Here is a 16411-nt window from a genome sequence, read left to right as displayed (position 1 = left end):
TGAGCGTAAGACTGGAGGATGGGAAAAAGGGGACAAACTAAGATGGATAGATAATAGATAACATAGAGATGATAGATAGATAGATAATAGTTTGATAACAGAGAAATAATATAGAGATAGATCGATAATAGATAGATAGATCTATAAATGAGTGTATGTATGTGTGTATGTATCAAGCCACGTCCACTCCACGTAGCCCCATCCATTCCACATAGCCACACTCACTCCACACGCAAAGCCCCGTATAATAAATATCTAATATATATGTATATATATATATATATTTCATACGCACATCTTCTTGACCACAACAGGTTACACTGCCTGTGTTGCCCATAGCAACCAATCACTAAGCATCTTTAATTTCAAAAGAGTGGTTTAAAAGATAAAAGCTGAGATGTGATTGGTTGCTATGAGCAACAGTTTTCTTGTAGACAGTTGTGGTAACTGAGGCTTATTATTGTTATCATCCTTCTGTAAAGCTGGAAATAACACAATTTATTACGGTGCGGACACAGACCACCCTCTGACACAGACTGCAGGGGGAGCCCAGAATTAGGAACTTCTCTTCGTCTGGCATGAAGCATCTCATTAACTTAAATCTTCACACACAGATTAAAAAAAGAAACACAAGACGGATTACTCCAAACCAGGAATCATTTTAATTGGTGTAACAGCGCCAACCTGACAATGCCTGGTTCGCTTTAAAATTGTTTATACAGCTACAACTAATGCCACTCTAAATTAGCCCTTCATTACAATTTCTAACTAAATGGTATTACACTCCCACAAGGTTGAATTCTGCTTTCTCTAAGAAAAAAGTTGTATTACGCCTCAATGAGCAAGACTTACAGAAAGAAGAAAGGGAGCCAAGACTTACAGAAAGGAGTACAGAAATGGAAGAAAGGGAGACAAGAGCTGCTTCCTCAAGGGTCACTAAAACGTCTCAGTAGAGACTGCGCCTCCACCGTGTACAGACAGGAGGGAACCTGCGAGACATACAGGTATATACTATATACAGGGAAGATGACATACAGCTATATACTATATACAGGGGGAGATGACACACGTATATACTATATACAGGGGAGATGACATACAGGTATATACTATATACAGGAGGAGATGACATACAAGTATACACTATATACAGGAGGACATGACACACAGATATATACTATATACAGGGGGAGATGACACACAGATATATAATATATACAGGGGGAGATGTCATACATGTATATGCTATATACAGGGGAGATGACATACAGGTATACACTATATACAGATGACATACAGGTATATACTATATACAGGGAAGATGACATACAGGTATATACTATATACAGGAGGAGATGACATACAGGTATACACTATATACAGGAGGAGATGACATACAGGTATATACTATATACAGATGACATACAGGTATACACTATATATAGGAGGAGATGACATACAGGTATACACTATATACGGAGATGACATACAGGTATATACTATATACAGGGAAGATGACATACAGGTATATACTATATACAGGGAAGATGACATACAGCTATATACTATATACAGGGGGAGATGACACACAGGTATATACTATATACAGGGGAGATGACATACATGTATATACTATATACAGGAGATGACATACAGGTATACTATATACAGGAGGAGATGACATATAGGTATACACTATATACAGGAGGAGATGACATAGGTATATACTATATACAGGGGAGATGACACACAGGTATGCAATATATATAGGGGAGATGACACTTGGGTATATACTATATACAGGAGGAGATGACATATAGGTATACACTATATACAGGGGAGATGATACACAGATATACACTATATACAGGGGAGATGACATACAGGTATACACTATATACAGGAGGAGATGACATATAGGTATATACTATATACAGGGGAGATGACATACAGGTATATACTATATACAGGGGAGATGACACACAGGTATGCACTATATACAGGGGAGATGACACATAGGTATATACTATATACAGGAGGAGATGACATACAGGTATATACTACATACAGGAGGAGATGACACACAGGTATGCACTATATACAGGGGAGATGACATACAGATATATACTATATACAGGAGATGACATATAGGTATACACTATATACAGGGGAGATGACACACAGATATACAGTATATACAGGGGAGATGACATACAGGTATATACTACATACAGGGGATACTATGCCCGGGCACGCCGAGCTCTTCGTCTAGTAATAGATAATAGAAAGATAATAGCGAGATGATAAATAGATAGAAAGATAGATAGATAATGGATGATAGATAATAGATAGATACTAGATAGATACTAGATAGAAAATAGATGATAGATAGATAATAGATAGATATTTTATATATAGATAGGTTTTCTGTCTGCATTTTCTATATTACAGTCTCACAATTTTTGCTTTAGATTTTTTTTTATTTTGATTGTTGTCAAACGAGAAAAGTATAAAGTTCAAGATTATTTCCAGTCTTTACCTCTTCATCTATATATTACATATCTGCCTATCATAGTGTATTTTCATACAACTCATTATTAGTACAGACACCTTTTGCTTGCACAGAAATTTATTTTTATTAAATATTGGAAATGTACGGTAAGTTAAAATTAAAATGAACATTTTTCAGAAACATTTGGAAAATATTATTTTAGATTTTAGTTTTGACATGTAAAATAGAATTTCAAAATATTATTAATTAGTACATTTTAAGTAGGGAAAATTAACGATCAAAAATGTAAAAAAATGTCCCTTTACCATGTGTAATGAAGAATATAATAATCTGCAAAATTAACACAGTTTAACATTCTGCCTTTACATTTTGGAAAATTACCTACAATAACCGGGTAAATATACTGTCAATAATACAAGAAAATATATATTTTATGAGATGTTCAGTCTAATATAAGGAGCTGTCATCCAACAGTGTCAGTCTCACCGGGTGACGCGGCGGGCAGCGCTTCCGTGCAGGCATCACTTCATCTATTGCAGAACATCAAACGTCTCATCACCATTTATAGGTTTTTATCTTCCTCCAGGAAATAAGTTGGCCTCTATAATTTCAGTAATTTCATTTTTGTCCATCTGAGATTTTAAATTAACTGCAATTAATATAATGCTAGGCTCCGCTAATAACAAGGTGCAAAGGTGAAGATGATGATTATATGGGAGGTAATTATACCTGGATCTATGCCTAATCCCCAACAGACATGATCTAGAAAGTTCTGAAGAAATATAATTATAAGTTATAGGATATAAGGGGCAGGTTCACATTCGTCAATGAAATATGAATTATTGTATTCCTATAATTATTTACATTTGTGTGACAATAATAAAGGTTTTGGCCTCACAGTCCTCCATGACGGGCAGAATAGGAAACTATGGTAAAGTTCTAGCAATTGATAAATTGTATCAGTTGACATTTTTAGACCTGAAAAGAATCAAAGAAAACTTAAAGTTTAACAGAAAAGTCTATTAAAAGTAAATGCAAACAGACATCAGAGATTGGCAACAAAAACTTTTAGATTTCCCAATATTTGATTTACATTTATCGAAACCAAAGTCCCTGGTGTGATTCTTCAAGTAGCAGGTATCTTATTAATCAACTATCACAAAGCACATGAACGTAAGTGATTACTGAACCTTAGGATGAGAATGTATCCACTAGATCCCCAAGAAATGAAGATCGAAGCCTAAGATGCAGCACTGAGAAAACCTCAAAACACTAGACCACCAGGGACTGGGAGCTGGAAAACCAGTACAGCAAGTATAGGGCTGAAAAATTACACTGTAGATGAGGACCTGTTAGGCGTCGGATTCCTGACGCTGCACAGCGGGAATCCAGAGCCAGACATCCATTGGTCCCCCATTCCGCTCCGACCGCTCGGACTCCTACTCAGCAATCACGGCGAGCCAGGCATTCTGCCCAGGCTCGTTCTGTGAGCCTGGATGTTGCTGCCACCTCTGGTGCAGCAATGGTAACGCAACCTGCTCTGCAGAGAACCGCTCCAGAGGCTAAGTCCTCGTGCCGTGCTACTGGGCATGCCCGCAACTTGTCCTCTCAGTGGAGAGCAGGGGTCACATGTCCAGGTCCTGCGTCAGATCTGATTGGTTCTTCCCAGGTTACTGGAAGGTCCCGAAAGCACATGGCTATAAAAAGCCCGCATGGCGGCTCGGCCATGCGCTAGTGTAGACCTACTATGCTATGTGTGAATGGTGATGGATGCATGTTCTGGTGGATGACTTATTATGAAACCCCTACCCTCTGATATTACGAGTGGTGACCGAGTGTGTATAGTCAGCTCCAGGTAGTGGCTAGCTATTTGCCACTGTGCTACCGCACCTAGTATTAGCGCCCGTCGGTACCGTCGTCTAGGGCGTGAGATACCGCCGCGCCTGCGCTTAGCAGTTCTGCCGCTCTGCGCTTAGCAGTCCACTGGCGTTTGCGGTTGCGATGCCCCCGCTGGTTACCTTGTGCGTTTAACAAGGCCAGCGTTTCTGTATTTATTTGTTTAAAGGTTTTCTGTGCGTGAACAGAGCCGGCCTTAGCTGCTCGGGTGACGTTAACCCGAGCGCACTACTTCACTCATTGGAGTATCTGCCATTGTCCAGCAGCGGTCTTGTCATCTACCGCATGGTGGACCCCGGGCGGCGAACGCACCTTGTATTATTTTTATTAGGTGCGTTCCGCCGACCATAACAGGACCTTAACCTAATCCAGGAGAATATGTATCACAGGGGATCTGTAGAAAATCCCCTATTATATGGTGGATTACCAAGGATGGGGTCACAAAACCATTGGGATTCTAGAGAACAGTCAACAAGCAGAGAAGTGAAGACAAAATTGCCAGGACTCTCCCTCTAAACCTGCAAAGAGACTGTCTCCCAAGGAAAGGTACTGCAGCTCTGGCGTCTCTGCCCTCTGCCTCAAAGAGAGGTCTTGGGAGCCTAGGGAGAACATCCATGTCTTCCTCCTCCTGGAGGGATTCCTTATGGGCTTGAAAAAGAGGGGTCGTAAAGGGGGGTACTATAGCACCGGCGTCTCTGCCTTCTGCCTCCATTCCCCAGCACAGACGCTGATCACTCTCTGCCGCAGTCCCACACTTTCCCCCTCTTCTCCTGCTGCTGATGTACAGGGTATGCGCACAGCACGCAGATCCCCGTGCACAGTGCTTAGGGCATGCACCTGTCGGGGCAAGTCAAGGACGAACTGGATGACCTGGTGTCTCTAGCCACACAGATATACAATAGGTTTCAGGAGCGTTCTGGGGAGGTGAACCGCCTGGCTCCTACCTTTCAAAGATCAGTCATGCAGCAAACCAACACTGGCACCTTCTCTTGTGGCCATGCAGGTAGACCAGGTGAAGATGACCAAGCATCGTCAGAAGGTCTGCCGGTCCAAGAGAAGGTGCTTCTATTATGGAAGTCCTGAGCAATTAATCCGCTCCTGCCTGGAGAGACCGGGAAATACCTGAGCCTAGGGTTTGTTGAAGAGGTTACCCTGGGCGAAAATCACTCCTCTCCGTCACTGATTCTGTCAGTGTCAGGACACGGACAGCAGCCATTTTGTCAAGTCGGCCTACCTCAACTCTGGTTCCACTGGTAACCTCATTTAACAGGCCATAGTGGAATGATATCAGATTCCGATCCGTCTTCCCGATCTGTTGGTGGTTTTTGCGTGGATGGAAAACCCCTTTCCAAAACTATCCTATTCGTGACCGAGCCTGTAGAACTCCGAGTAATAATGCTACAATCGGAGAAGCATAAAATACTAACATGTGAGAGTTGGAAGGATCCAACCCCCTGCTCAATGCAGGAGTCACTAAACCATCTCAGATGTCGGACTTTGCAGTCCGCTCATCATCCTGGTCACTCTTCTCTGAACTTGCTCCAGTTTCATTATGTTTTTTTTTTAATGTTATGCCCAGAACTGGATACAGTATTCCAGATGAGGTCTGACCAAGGAGGAGTAGAGGGGGATAATTTCTTCACATGGTCTAGACTCTATGCTTCTCTTAATACATCCTAGAACTGTGTCACGGTCACGTGTGTCTGGACGCAGCGAGTACCGCTAGGCGAACCTATATGACACACGTGACCCTGGATACACCGCCTCCAGTGGGGCGAATTTAAATAAGACGTGCAGTTGGATACACCGCCTCCAACTGGCGAATTTAGGTATTACACATATATATAAAGTAGTCTGGAAACCCCGCCTCCAGTAAGGCGAATTTAAATAATAAAGGGGGAACCTGGGTAACTAACAATGGTGGGCCCTGCAATAGGGAATAGGGAAGTGGAGACCTCCTGTACTCCCCTGAGCCAGTGTCCCTGCATTCCTAACGTTCCCTATGCCGGTTCCGCACCGGGCGACGCACAAGAACCTAAAAACCCTAGCTCGCCCTGAACCTAAACCCTCACTAGGGAAATGGTCGGTGCGGAAACTAATCCCACCACTGCACTAAACACACATGAGGGAAAATGACAATACAGGGGAAACACCACTTAGCTTTACTCTGTTGTGTACGCTCCTAGCAACAGAGCCCACCACCTGTATCTTCTCCTCCACCCGGATCCATCACCATAACTGGATCCTTCACCATAGTGCAGCCTTGGAGCAGAGTCCACCACCAGTTGCAGCTGCCCAGTAAACAGAGTCCCAAAGATGAGTCCAGCTTCTGCCAAAAATTCCAGCATGCTTGAGTCCAGTCTCAGCAACCAAGTCCCGCATGCTGAGTGCAACTCTCTCCATAGTCGTCACTCCACCAAGCCATGCAAGCACTTCCTGCTGACACCATAAACTGTGACTCCACCACGCCATGCCAGCCCTTCTTGCAGACCACATAGCTGCCACTCGTCCCCTCTGGCTGGGCTGCGCAGGACTCATGTTCAGCTCCTTCCTCACCCCGGCTTGCTTCCCCAATAACGAACACAATAACACCAACAGTGATTGAACCCACCTGGCTCCCTTTTATAGAGCCTAACACCTGATTTGTAGTTAAGTGCACATTAAACCAAAGAAACTAAAGTGCACTACCGCTCACCACCACCGGGGCAACTTAGAACGAACGACACCACGTGTAATAATTCTAATGGCCACCGGGGGCAATCAACCCACTTTGGCACCAAGCCAAAGGAAAAAAGTTCACTTTGTGCATTTAAACTGTCAGATCCCGCTGGATCATGACACTGTGTTTGCCTTTCTTGCTGCTGCATCACACTGTTGACTCATGTGCAGTCTGTGATCTATTAGTATACCCCTTTTTCACACGTGCTGTTGCTTAGTTCTATTCCTCCCATTCTGTAGATGTAATGTTTGTTTCTCTTGCCCAGATGCAGAATCTTGCATTTCTCCCTGTTAAATACCATTATATTAGTCACTGCCCATTGTTCAAGCTTATCTAGATCCTTCTGAATCCTTTCTCTGGCTTCTCTAGTGTTAGCTATCCCTCCTAGACTTGTATTGTCTTCAAATTTGATTAGTTTACCTTCAGTTCCCTTCTCTAGATCAGTGTTGATCAACACTGGAGCCAAGACAGAGCCTTGTGGTCCCAAACATGTAACACTTTTCCAATTGGATGTGCAACGATTTATCACCAATCTTTCAGTGTGATCACTGAGCCAGTTATGAATCCACCTAAGCGTAGCCTTGTCAATCCCATACTTGTTAATTCTTTCAATAAAGATAGTATGAGATACTTTATCAAATGCTTTGCAAAAATCAAATGATTTGCAGAAATTGAGATATACTATATCTACCCAATTTCCCTTATCCACCCAGTCAGTGATTCCATCAAAAAAAGAAATTAGATGAGTTTGGCATGACAAGTTTACTACAAACCCAGGCTGGCTCTGGATAATTACTGTATTTTTATCCAAGTACTTACATAAATATTGTTTAATAATTTGTTTACAGATCTTTCCTGGTATAGAAGTAAGGCTCACTGGCCAGTATTTACTGGCTGTGTTTTCTTTCCTCTTTTGACGATTGGAGAAGACAAATGTTATCCCTATCATCTGGGACTTCTCCTGTTTTCCAAGATTCTGGCTATTGGTTCTGCAATTTCCTCTGCCAACTCTTTCAGTACTCTAGGATGTAATTCATCTGGACCAGGAGATGTAAATTCATGTAAATTAGCTAAGTGTACAGGTGAGCTCAATACAGGTAATGAGTGCAGAGTGGCGGTGTTATGATTAGGTCTCCAAGGAGGATAGCCGGGGAATAAGCTAGGCAACCAGAAAACCAGAAAGGTTGGTAACCAAGTGTATTGCAGATTCTTAAAACAACACAACTAGAATTAGCTGTGGGACATACCTACGATGCCCTAGACGCCTCGGCACAGTCAAAGAGTTAACTAAGCCTAAAGCAAGAAAGGGGAAAGCCAAACTGCCCCAGAGTAGAACCCCAAAGGAATAGATAGCCCCCAAACATATATTGCTGGTGAGACAAGATGAGGCACAAACACAGGCAGAAAATAGAGTAAGTAAATGATGGGGCCCAAACTGTCTAGATAGAACAGGACAGGAAAGATACTGTCTGCAATCACGCAAAAAACCCTAAGAAAAATCCAACACGTCTGATATGCAAAAATACTGAGGCCACATGACCTCTCCCCCACTAGATCAGCATTCTGGTGTGAACTGGAAGCAAAGCAAAAGATACTGATATAACAGGGGACTAGCAATACTGAACAGACTGACAAAAGCTGTGGCATATGGAACGGGGTCCAGCACTGGTCCCAGCAGGGAACAATGCTGAACCCACACAGCAAAGCAGAAAGCAGAAAAAGGCAAAAACTGGATCAAATGCAAAAAGATTCCAGCAAACAAATAACTTATCTGAGCGATGCAGGACCAAGCAGGGGGCAAGCGAACTTCAAAATGCACAGGAAGAAAAAAAAAATTACCAGCAACAACTGAGGGAAGCTTGCTGACTTAAATCCTCCCAGTCTGTAACACCTGACCTCCAATCATCCTCTTCAGGTGATTGACTTCTGTCAACCCGACCAGCTCCATTACCCACAGCAACAACCAGAGGGAGCCCAAACTCAGAAGTCAGGTCAAGAGTGTTCACAACAAGGAGGCTTCTTAAAGGAAAACTAACAGGTCTGTGAGAGGCAGAATTGGTCGGTGATCAAATACTTATTTTGTGCAATATAATGCAAATCAATTATATATAAATCATACAATGTGATTTTCTGGATTTTATCTTTAGATTGTGTTTCTCACAGGTGAAATGTACCTACGATACAAATTACAAACCTCTCCATTCTTTGTAGGTGGGAAAACATGCAAAATCATCAAGATAATTATAAAGATAAATCATTACCTATAGATATAGGTGGGGGGTGCAGAAGCACCTCAACACACGTTTTTCCGCACTGGACTTCACCCTGACAAAGCCACCTATATTTCTCCCCAGTTTATACAGTTTGGAACAGCCAAACTCTGCTACAAAGGTGAGATTGTGGAACAGCTCAATCATCACAGCAAAACCTAGTGCAGCAACAAGTTGCAAGGTAGTTTTACTACATCAGCAAGGTCACTCCTAGGCAAAGATTTCACAGAAGGGGGTTTCATGGTGTGCTGCAAAAGATTTACATTTCTTTTATTCAGTTGCTTTGTATTTTGTTATTAGATAAGAGTAGCATTAACCCTTCTATGTATGAAGCTTTTTATTCTGCAGCATGTTTTCCAATCTGCCTAACACTTTGCACAGATCTGTACATCATGTGTAGATTATGTGTTATTTTACAGCACCAGCTCATTCTCTATTACTTCTGACCACCAGGCTGTATCCTGTGTCTCAGAGGCTGTCAGCTCCACCTTGTTACAGACATCTCTGAATATTAATAATTTGGCATTTTTGTTCTTTTTGCACTTCTTGTTATTTATTGCTGATTGTTTCTTTTCTCAGATGAACATTGTTGAATCTTTACACGGTGACCAGAGCTCGGTGGGGGAATTCGTCCTCTACTCCGCTGTCTCTGACCTCCAGATTCTCCTCTTCCTCAGCTTTATAATTGTCTGTGTCCTCACGGTTCTGGGCAATGTGCTGATCTTCCTGGTGGTACAGCTGGACTTTCACCTTCACCCCCCCATGCATCTCTTCCTGGGCCACCTCTTCTTCCTCGATGTTCCTTACTTCTTGGTGACTGTCCCTAAACTGCTCGCCGTCCTCTCCTCCGATAACTGGAGGATCTCGTTCCTGGGCAGCTCAGAGATGTTCCTTCTGGCCGTCATGGCTTATGACTGCTTTGTGGCCATCTGTAACCCGCTCCGGTACCCCATGCTGATGAGAAGGGCGGTCTGCGTCCCTCTGTGCCTGTTTCAGAGGCTTTGTCAACTCCACGTTCCACAACTGCTTTCTTCTGAGACTTTCCTTCTATGGACCATACGAGATCGACATCTTCTTTTGTGACGCCACTTATCAAATTCTCATTTTCCGATACCGCAGTGGATGAGATCCTGGGGCCATCATGATTTACGTTAGTCCTGGTATCTTACAGCTGAATTGTGAGGAGCATCCTGAAAATAAACTCCAGGCGGGGGCGGCAGAAGACGTTCTCCACTTGTGCGGCACATTTACTGGTTGTGTCCATATTCTATGGCACCGGGATTATTGTGTATGTGCAGACCATGTCAGTGTACACGTCAGCAAATTGCTTCATTACCGTGTTCTACGCCGTCATAACGCCCCTGATATATATTCTGAGGAACGAGGAGGTGAAAGGAGCGCAGCAGAAACTCCTAACATGGCCCAACGTGCTGCAGCGGAAAAATGGCAGAATGAGCGGCATCTTCTGATACTGGAAAGTTACATCAGGTCTTATCCTCCAGAGCTGCAGTCACAATTCTGCTGTTACATCGTGTCTTATCCTCCAGAGCTGCAGACACTATTCTGCTGTTACATTGTATCTTATCCTCCAGTCACCTCCAGAGCTGCAGTCATTATTCTGCTGTTACATCGTGTCTTATCCTCCAGAGCTGCAGACACTATTCTGCTGTTACATTGTATCTTATCCTCCAGTCACCTCCAGAGCTGCAGGCATTATTCTGCTGTTACATCGTGTCTTATCCTCCAGAGCTGCAGACACTATTCTGCTGTTACTTTGTATCTTATCCTCCAGTCACCTCCAGAGCTGCAGTCACTATTCTGCTGTTACATCGTGTCGTATCCTTCAGTCACCTCCAGAGCTGCACTCACTGTTCTGCTCTTACATCGGGTGTTATGCTTTTGCTTTTTATTCTTTTAGGCTTTGTTTCCCCCTGAAGTTATTTATATTATGTGAAACGTTTGGTTAGACGCTTCTGCGCCAATAACTTTCACTAATAAATGTATGAAAGATAATGAACTCATGTGACAAGGCGGCAGCATTCTGACAACCATCGGAGATGACATGACACCTCCTACAGAGGTTGTCACCCAGCTTTCTATACGTCTCTGGCTCCTTCCTCACACTGCACTATCTATAGAAGTGTCAGTCTTCACTGCAGCTCTGCCATTCACTTCATGAAGCAGGAGGTTGGTGAGAACCGATCCTTGGGTCTCTATGGGTCGCGTTGAGGTGAAGTCGAGCCATAGACAAAAACAAACAAAAAAAGTTTTATGAATCATTCTCTGATTCGGTTCCAGTATTTTATCTATTTATAATAAAGCTTTGCATTTCTCCTTTACAATATGTAGGATTTCCGCTTGCTGTCAGTGAATGACAATACTCTTGTTTACATCTAAACCTAAAGCTTCTCGCAGCTGAGGGATTGTTACAATGTATCGAGTCATCCACAGCACGTTACAATGTATCACTGGAGTCCCAGGTTCCCTGAGCCTCATCCCCTACAATGATGATGACTGACAGAGAAAGAGGGAAACGGTTTAATATCCGGTCACAGATTTGCCACTTTGTGTCATTACATGATTATTGTCCTTGTTACTGTGGAATTGTGAAGACGTCTGATACAATGTATCCAGCTCCCCGCAGTGGGTTGCCTGGGCTGAGGCGGACGTGCTGACAGTGGCCCCGGCGCTGCTCCCCGTGTGTGGTGAAATCACAATCTGGCGTCCTAAATAGAAAATAAACAGTTATGTGGCCGCTGGTTTCCTCGAGGTCTCTGCAGGTCGGGGGTAAGAACAGGGGTGATGCCTGGATATAATAATGTTCTACCTTGTAACGGGGACGACCTTCGCACCAACGTGGAGAGAATCTGCGGATAATCTTATATCGCTGTTAACGATCTGACCTGAAATACAAGAGGTGAAACAAAGTGAATCTGTCCCATGTCATGAAGGGGGTCCTCCACCCTCCTCAAACCTTCTCCACCCTTTGCTACTCATTGCTTCACTCCACGTTTGCTCCCACATTCGTCCTCTTCTCCTTTTTGTTGCTTATTTCACTCCTCCCCTTTCCTCTTGACTATGAATTTTGCTATCTCATTCCTACCCTCCATTTAGTCTTTGCCAAACCTCTCTCCCATCCACTCCCTTATTGCTATGTTCCTGTTCCCTTCTCACTGCCATTCTGCTCATCTATCCCTTCCCCTATACCTCTACCGCTTTATCTCTCCAATTCCTCTCCTCTCCTTCTCTTTTATCTCTCCAATTTCTCTCCTCTCCTTTTGTTATTTCTGCCATTCCTCTCTTCTCCTTTCAATTTTATTTCCCCCTCTCCTCTCCTTCTCTTTTATTTCCCCCATTCATCTCTCTTTTATTTCCCCCATTCCTCTCCTCTCTCTTTTATTTCCCCCGTTCCTCTCCTCTCTCTTTTATTTCCCCCGTTCCTCTCCTTCTTTTACTTATGTCATTCCTCTTCTTTCTCTTTTAATTCCCCCATTCCTCTCCTTTCTCTTTTATTTCACCCATTCCTCTCCTCTCCTTTCTCTTTTACTTCCATCATTCCTCTCCTCTCCTTTCTCATTTATTTCCCCCAATTCCTCGCCTCTCCTTTCTCTTTTATTTCTCCCATTCCTCTCCTTTCTCTTTTATTTTCCCCATTCCTCTCCTCTCCTTTCTCTTTTATTTCACACATTCCTCTCCTTCTCTTTTATTCTCCCTTTCCTCTCCTTTCTCCTTTATTTCCATCATTCCTCTCCTCTCCTTTTATTTCCCCCTTCCTCGCCTCTCCTTTCTCTTTTATTTCCCCCATTCCTCTCCTCTCTCTTTTATTTCCTCCATTCCTCTCCTCTCTCTTTTATTTCCTCCATTCCTCTCCTCTCTTTTATTTCCTCCATTCCTCTCCTCTCTCTTTTATTTCCTCCATTCCTCTCCTTTCTCTTTTATTTCCCCCGTTCCTTTAATCTTCTCTCTTTTATTTCCTCTATTCATCTCCTTTTTATTTTATTTCCCCCATTCCTCTCCTCTCCCTTTTAGATTCTTTCTCCTTTCCTCGCCTGTCTCCTCTGCCTCCTCCATGCTTCCTTCATCCGTCAGTTACCATTTTTCGACAATATTTTGTTTTCACTACCTACCGATAACCCCAATAGTGCCATTCACCGCGGAGTATCTGCCGTCCACATAAAAGGACTGGTGCAGCGAGTGTCCGCTGAGGGTGATGGTCAAATTGGCTCCGATGTCGAGAGGGAAAGTAATTTGTTTACTATTTAATTTCATAACTCTACAAAACATAATCACAAATTCTTAGACAAAAATCACAGGAAACCAGGAGAAATGTGCAGATGTGACTGAAGATGAATGAAAACAAATAAAGTAGTAAACAAGTATATGAATGTCGGCGAAGGAGCAAATAAACGAACTCAGGAAAGATCGCAAGTAACGACATAAAGATGAATGAATAAAACAATGAAGGAGAAAACAAATAAAAGAATGAGAGAATAAATGAATGCAGGAATGATTGTATGTGAAAAACAAAGAATTGAATAAATGGATACAAACAAATACACACGAGACCCAATATAGAATGAACAAATAATATCAATGGTCAACAAACCTCAAATGAAATGAGTAATTGCAGGTGGATGAGCAAATAACTTATTTGTAAAGTGATGACAAAAACATGAATGAAACCGTAAATGTTCTGATATAGAAGAATGATATCCCAAAAGTGGCGAAATCATGAAAGGAACAAATGTGAGAAGTATTTGTGATCAGCAACAGGTGATACTTCTGCCGTATCCCAGAGACACAAGAAAATCTGTGCTACATATTATCTGGTGCCAAAGGTTAGAAATGGGATCACACGATAGGGGAGAAGAGGCGACATCACCATAGGGAAAACACCAGAATCTACAGAGTCACCTGACAACAACAAAATGGGAAATATAGCTCATGAAAATAGATGAAAAATTGCAATTAATAGAAGTTGATAGATGCAAACTGATAGGAAATCCTCACTATGGTCAAATATATCAACAAAACCCTAACAAAAAACTGAGCATAACCTCTGAGATGGCGCCAACCGCGACGCACGTGCACTCTGAAGCGTGTGGACTAGTGTTGAGCATTCCGATACCGCAAGTATCGGGTATCGGCCGATACTTGCTGTATCGGAATTCCGATACCGACTTCCGATATTTTTTCAATATCGGAATTCGGCATCGGAATCGGAAGTTCAGTTGATTGACGGCCTGACGTCATCATGATGCGCGGTGTGTGCGCATCATGATGCGCCGTCATTTCGGGCCTTCCGGGGGTCTCTGCCGGCCTGCCGGGGGGCTGTGCCGGCCTGCCGGGGGGCTGTGCCGGCCTGCCCGGTGTCTGTACCGGCCTGCCGGGGGGCTGTGCCGGCCTGCCGGTGGTCTGTGCACCCTGTGGGGGTCTGTACCGGCCTGCCGGGGGGCTGTGCCGGCCTGCCGGTGGTCTGTGCACCCTGTGGGGGTCTGTACCGGCCTGCCGGGGGGCTGTGCTGATGTCCGGGGGTCTGTGCAAGCATCGTCCGATGGGACTACAAGTCCCATCGGGCGATGCCTGCTACCATGACAGTGATTGACACATTAGCCAATGATGGGACAGTAGTAGTCCCATCATCCGGCTAATGTGTTAAATGTTAAAAAAAAAAAAAAAAAAAAAAAAATACTACATACATACTACATGCTACATACATACTACATATATACTACATACATACTACATACATGCTACATACATACTACATGCATGCTACATACATACTACATATATACTACATACATACTACATACATACTGCATGCTACATACATACTACATACATACTACATACATACTACATGCATGCTACATATATACTACATGCTACATACATACCACATACATACTACATGCATGCTACATATATACTACATGCTACATACATACCACATACATACTACATACATGCTACATATATACTACATACATACCACATACATACTACATACATACTACATGCATGCTACATACATGCTACATACATACTACATGCTACATACATACTACATATATACTACATACTACATATATACTACATACATACTACATATATACTACATACATACTACATATATACTACATACATACTACATGCTACATACATACTACATACATACTGCATGCTACATACATACTACATACATACTACATACATACTACATGCATGCTACATATATACTACATGCTACATACATACCACATACATACTACATGCATGCTACATATATACCACATACATACCACATACATGCTACATACATGCTACATATATACTACATACATACCACATACATACTACATGCATGCTACATACATGCTACATACATACTACATGCTACATACATACTACATATATACTACATACATACTACATATATACTACATACATACTACATATATACTACATACATACTACATATATACTACATACATACTACATGCTACATACATACTACATATATACTACATACATACTACATACATGCTACATACATACTACATGCATGCTACATACATACTACATATATACTACATACATACTACATACATACTGCATGCGACATACATACTACATACATACTACATACATACATGCATGCTACATATATACTACATGCTACATACATACCACATACATACTACATACATGCTACATATATACTACATACATACCACATACATACTACATACATACTACATGCATGCTACATACATGCTACATACATACTACATGCTACATACATACTACATATATACTACATACATACTACATATATACTACATACATACTACATATATACTACATACATACTACATATATACTACATACATACTACATATATACTACATACATACTACATACATGCTACATACATACTACATGCATGCTACATACATACTACATGCATGCTACATACATACTACATATATACTACATACATACTACATA

The 16411-nt window shown here is 42.2% G+C and overlaps 1 protein-coding gene and 1 pseudogene across 2 annotated transcripts in view; one reads left to right on the top strand and one right to left on the bottom strand.

Moving 5' to 3' along the window:
- The first annotated feature begins 5239 nt into the window (after positions 1–5239).
- Positions 5240–10866, top strand: LOC141077528 (olfactory receptor 8H1-like; annotated as a pseudogene).
- Positions 10867–11919: 1053 nt separating this feature from the next.
- The window catches only part of LOC141077476 (inter-alpha-trypsin inhibitor heavy chain H3-like), a 31735-nt gene continuing 27243 nt past the window's right edge, over positions 11920–16411 (bottom strand). For both annotated transcript variants that reach the window (XM_073564433.1, XM_073564432.1), the window contains exons 22-24: positions 13525–13670; positions 12225–12300; positions 11920–12123 (exon numbers count right to left, since the gene is read on the bottom strand). In XM_073564433.1, coding sequence (XP_073420534.1) covers positions 11991–12123; positions 12225–12300; positions 13525–13670 — 355 coding nt within the window. In that variant the 3' untranslated portion in view covers positions 11920–11990. The remainder of the gene's footprint in view (positions 12124–12224; positions 12301–13524; positions 13671–16411) is intronic.

The sequence above is a fragment of the Dendrobates tinctorius genome, unplaced genomic scaffold (assembly GCF_039654945.1).
Source record: "Dendrobates tinctorius isolate UK_male_01 unplaced genomic scaffold, ASM3965494v1 ptg000455l, whole genome shotgun sequence".
Taxonomy (NCBI): Eukaryota; Metazoa; Chordata; class Amphibia; order Anura; family Dendrobatidae; genus Dendrobates; species Dendrobates tinctorius.
This window is presented reverse-complemented; position numbering and strand designations above follow the sequence as displayed.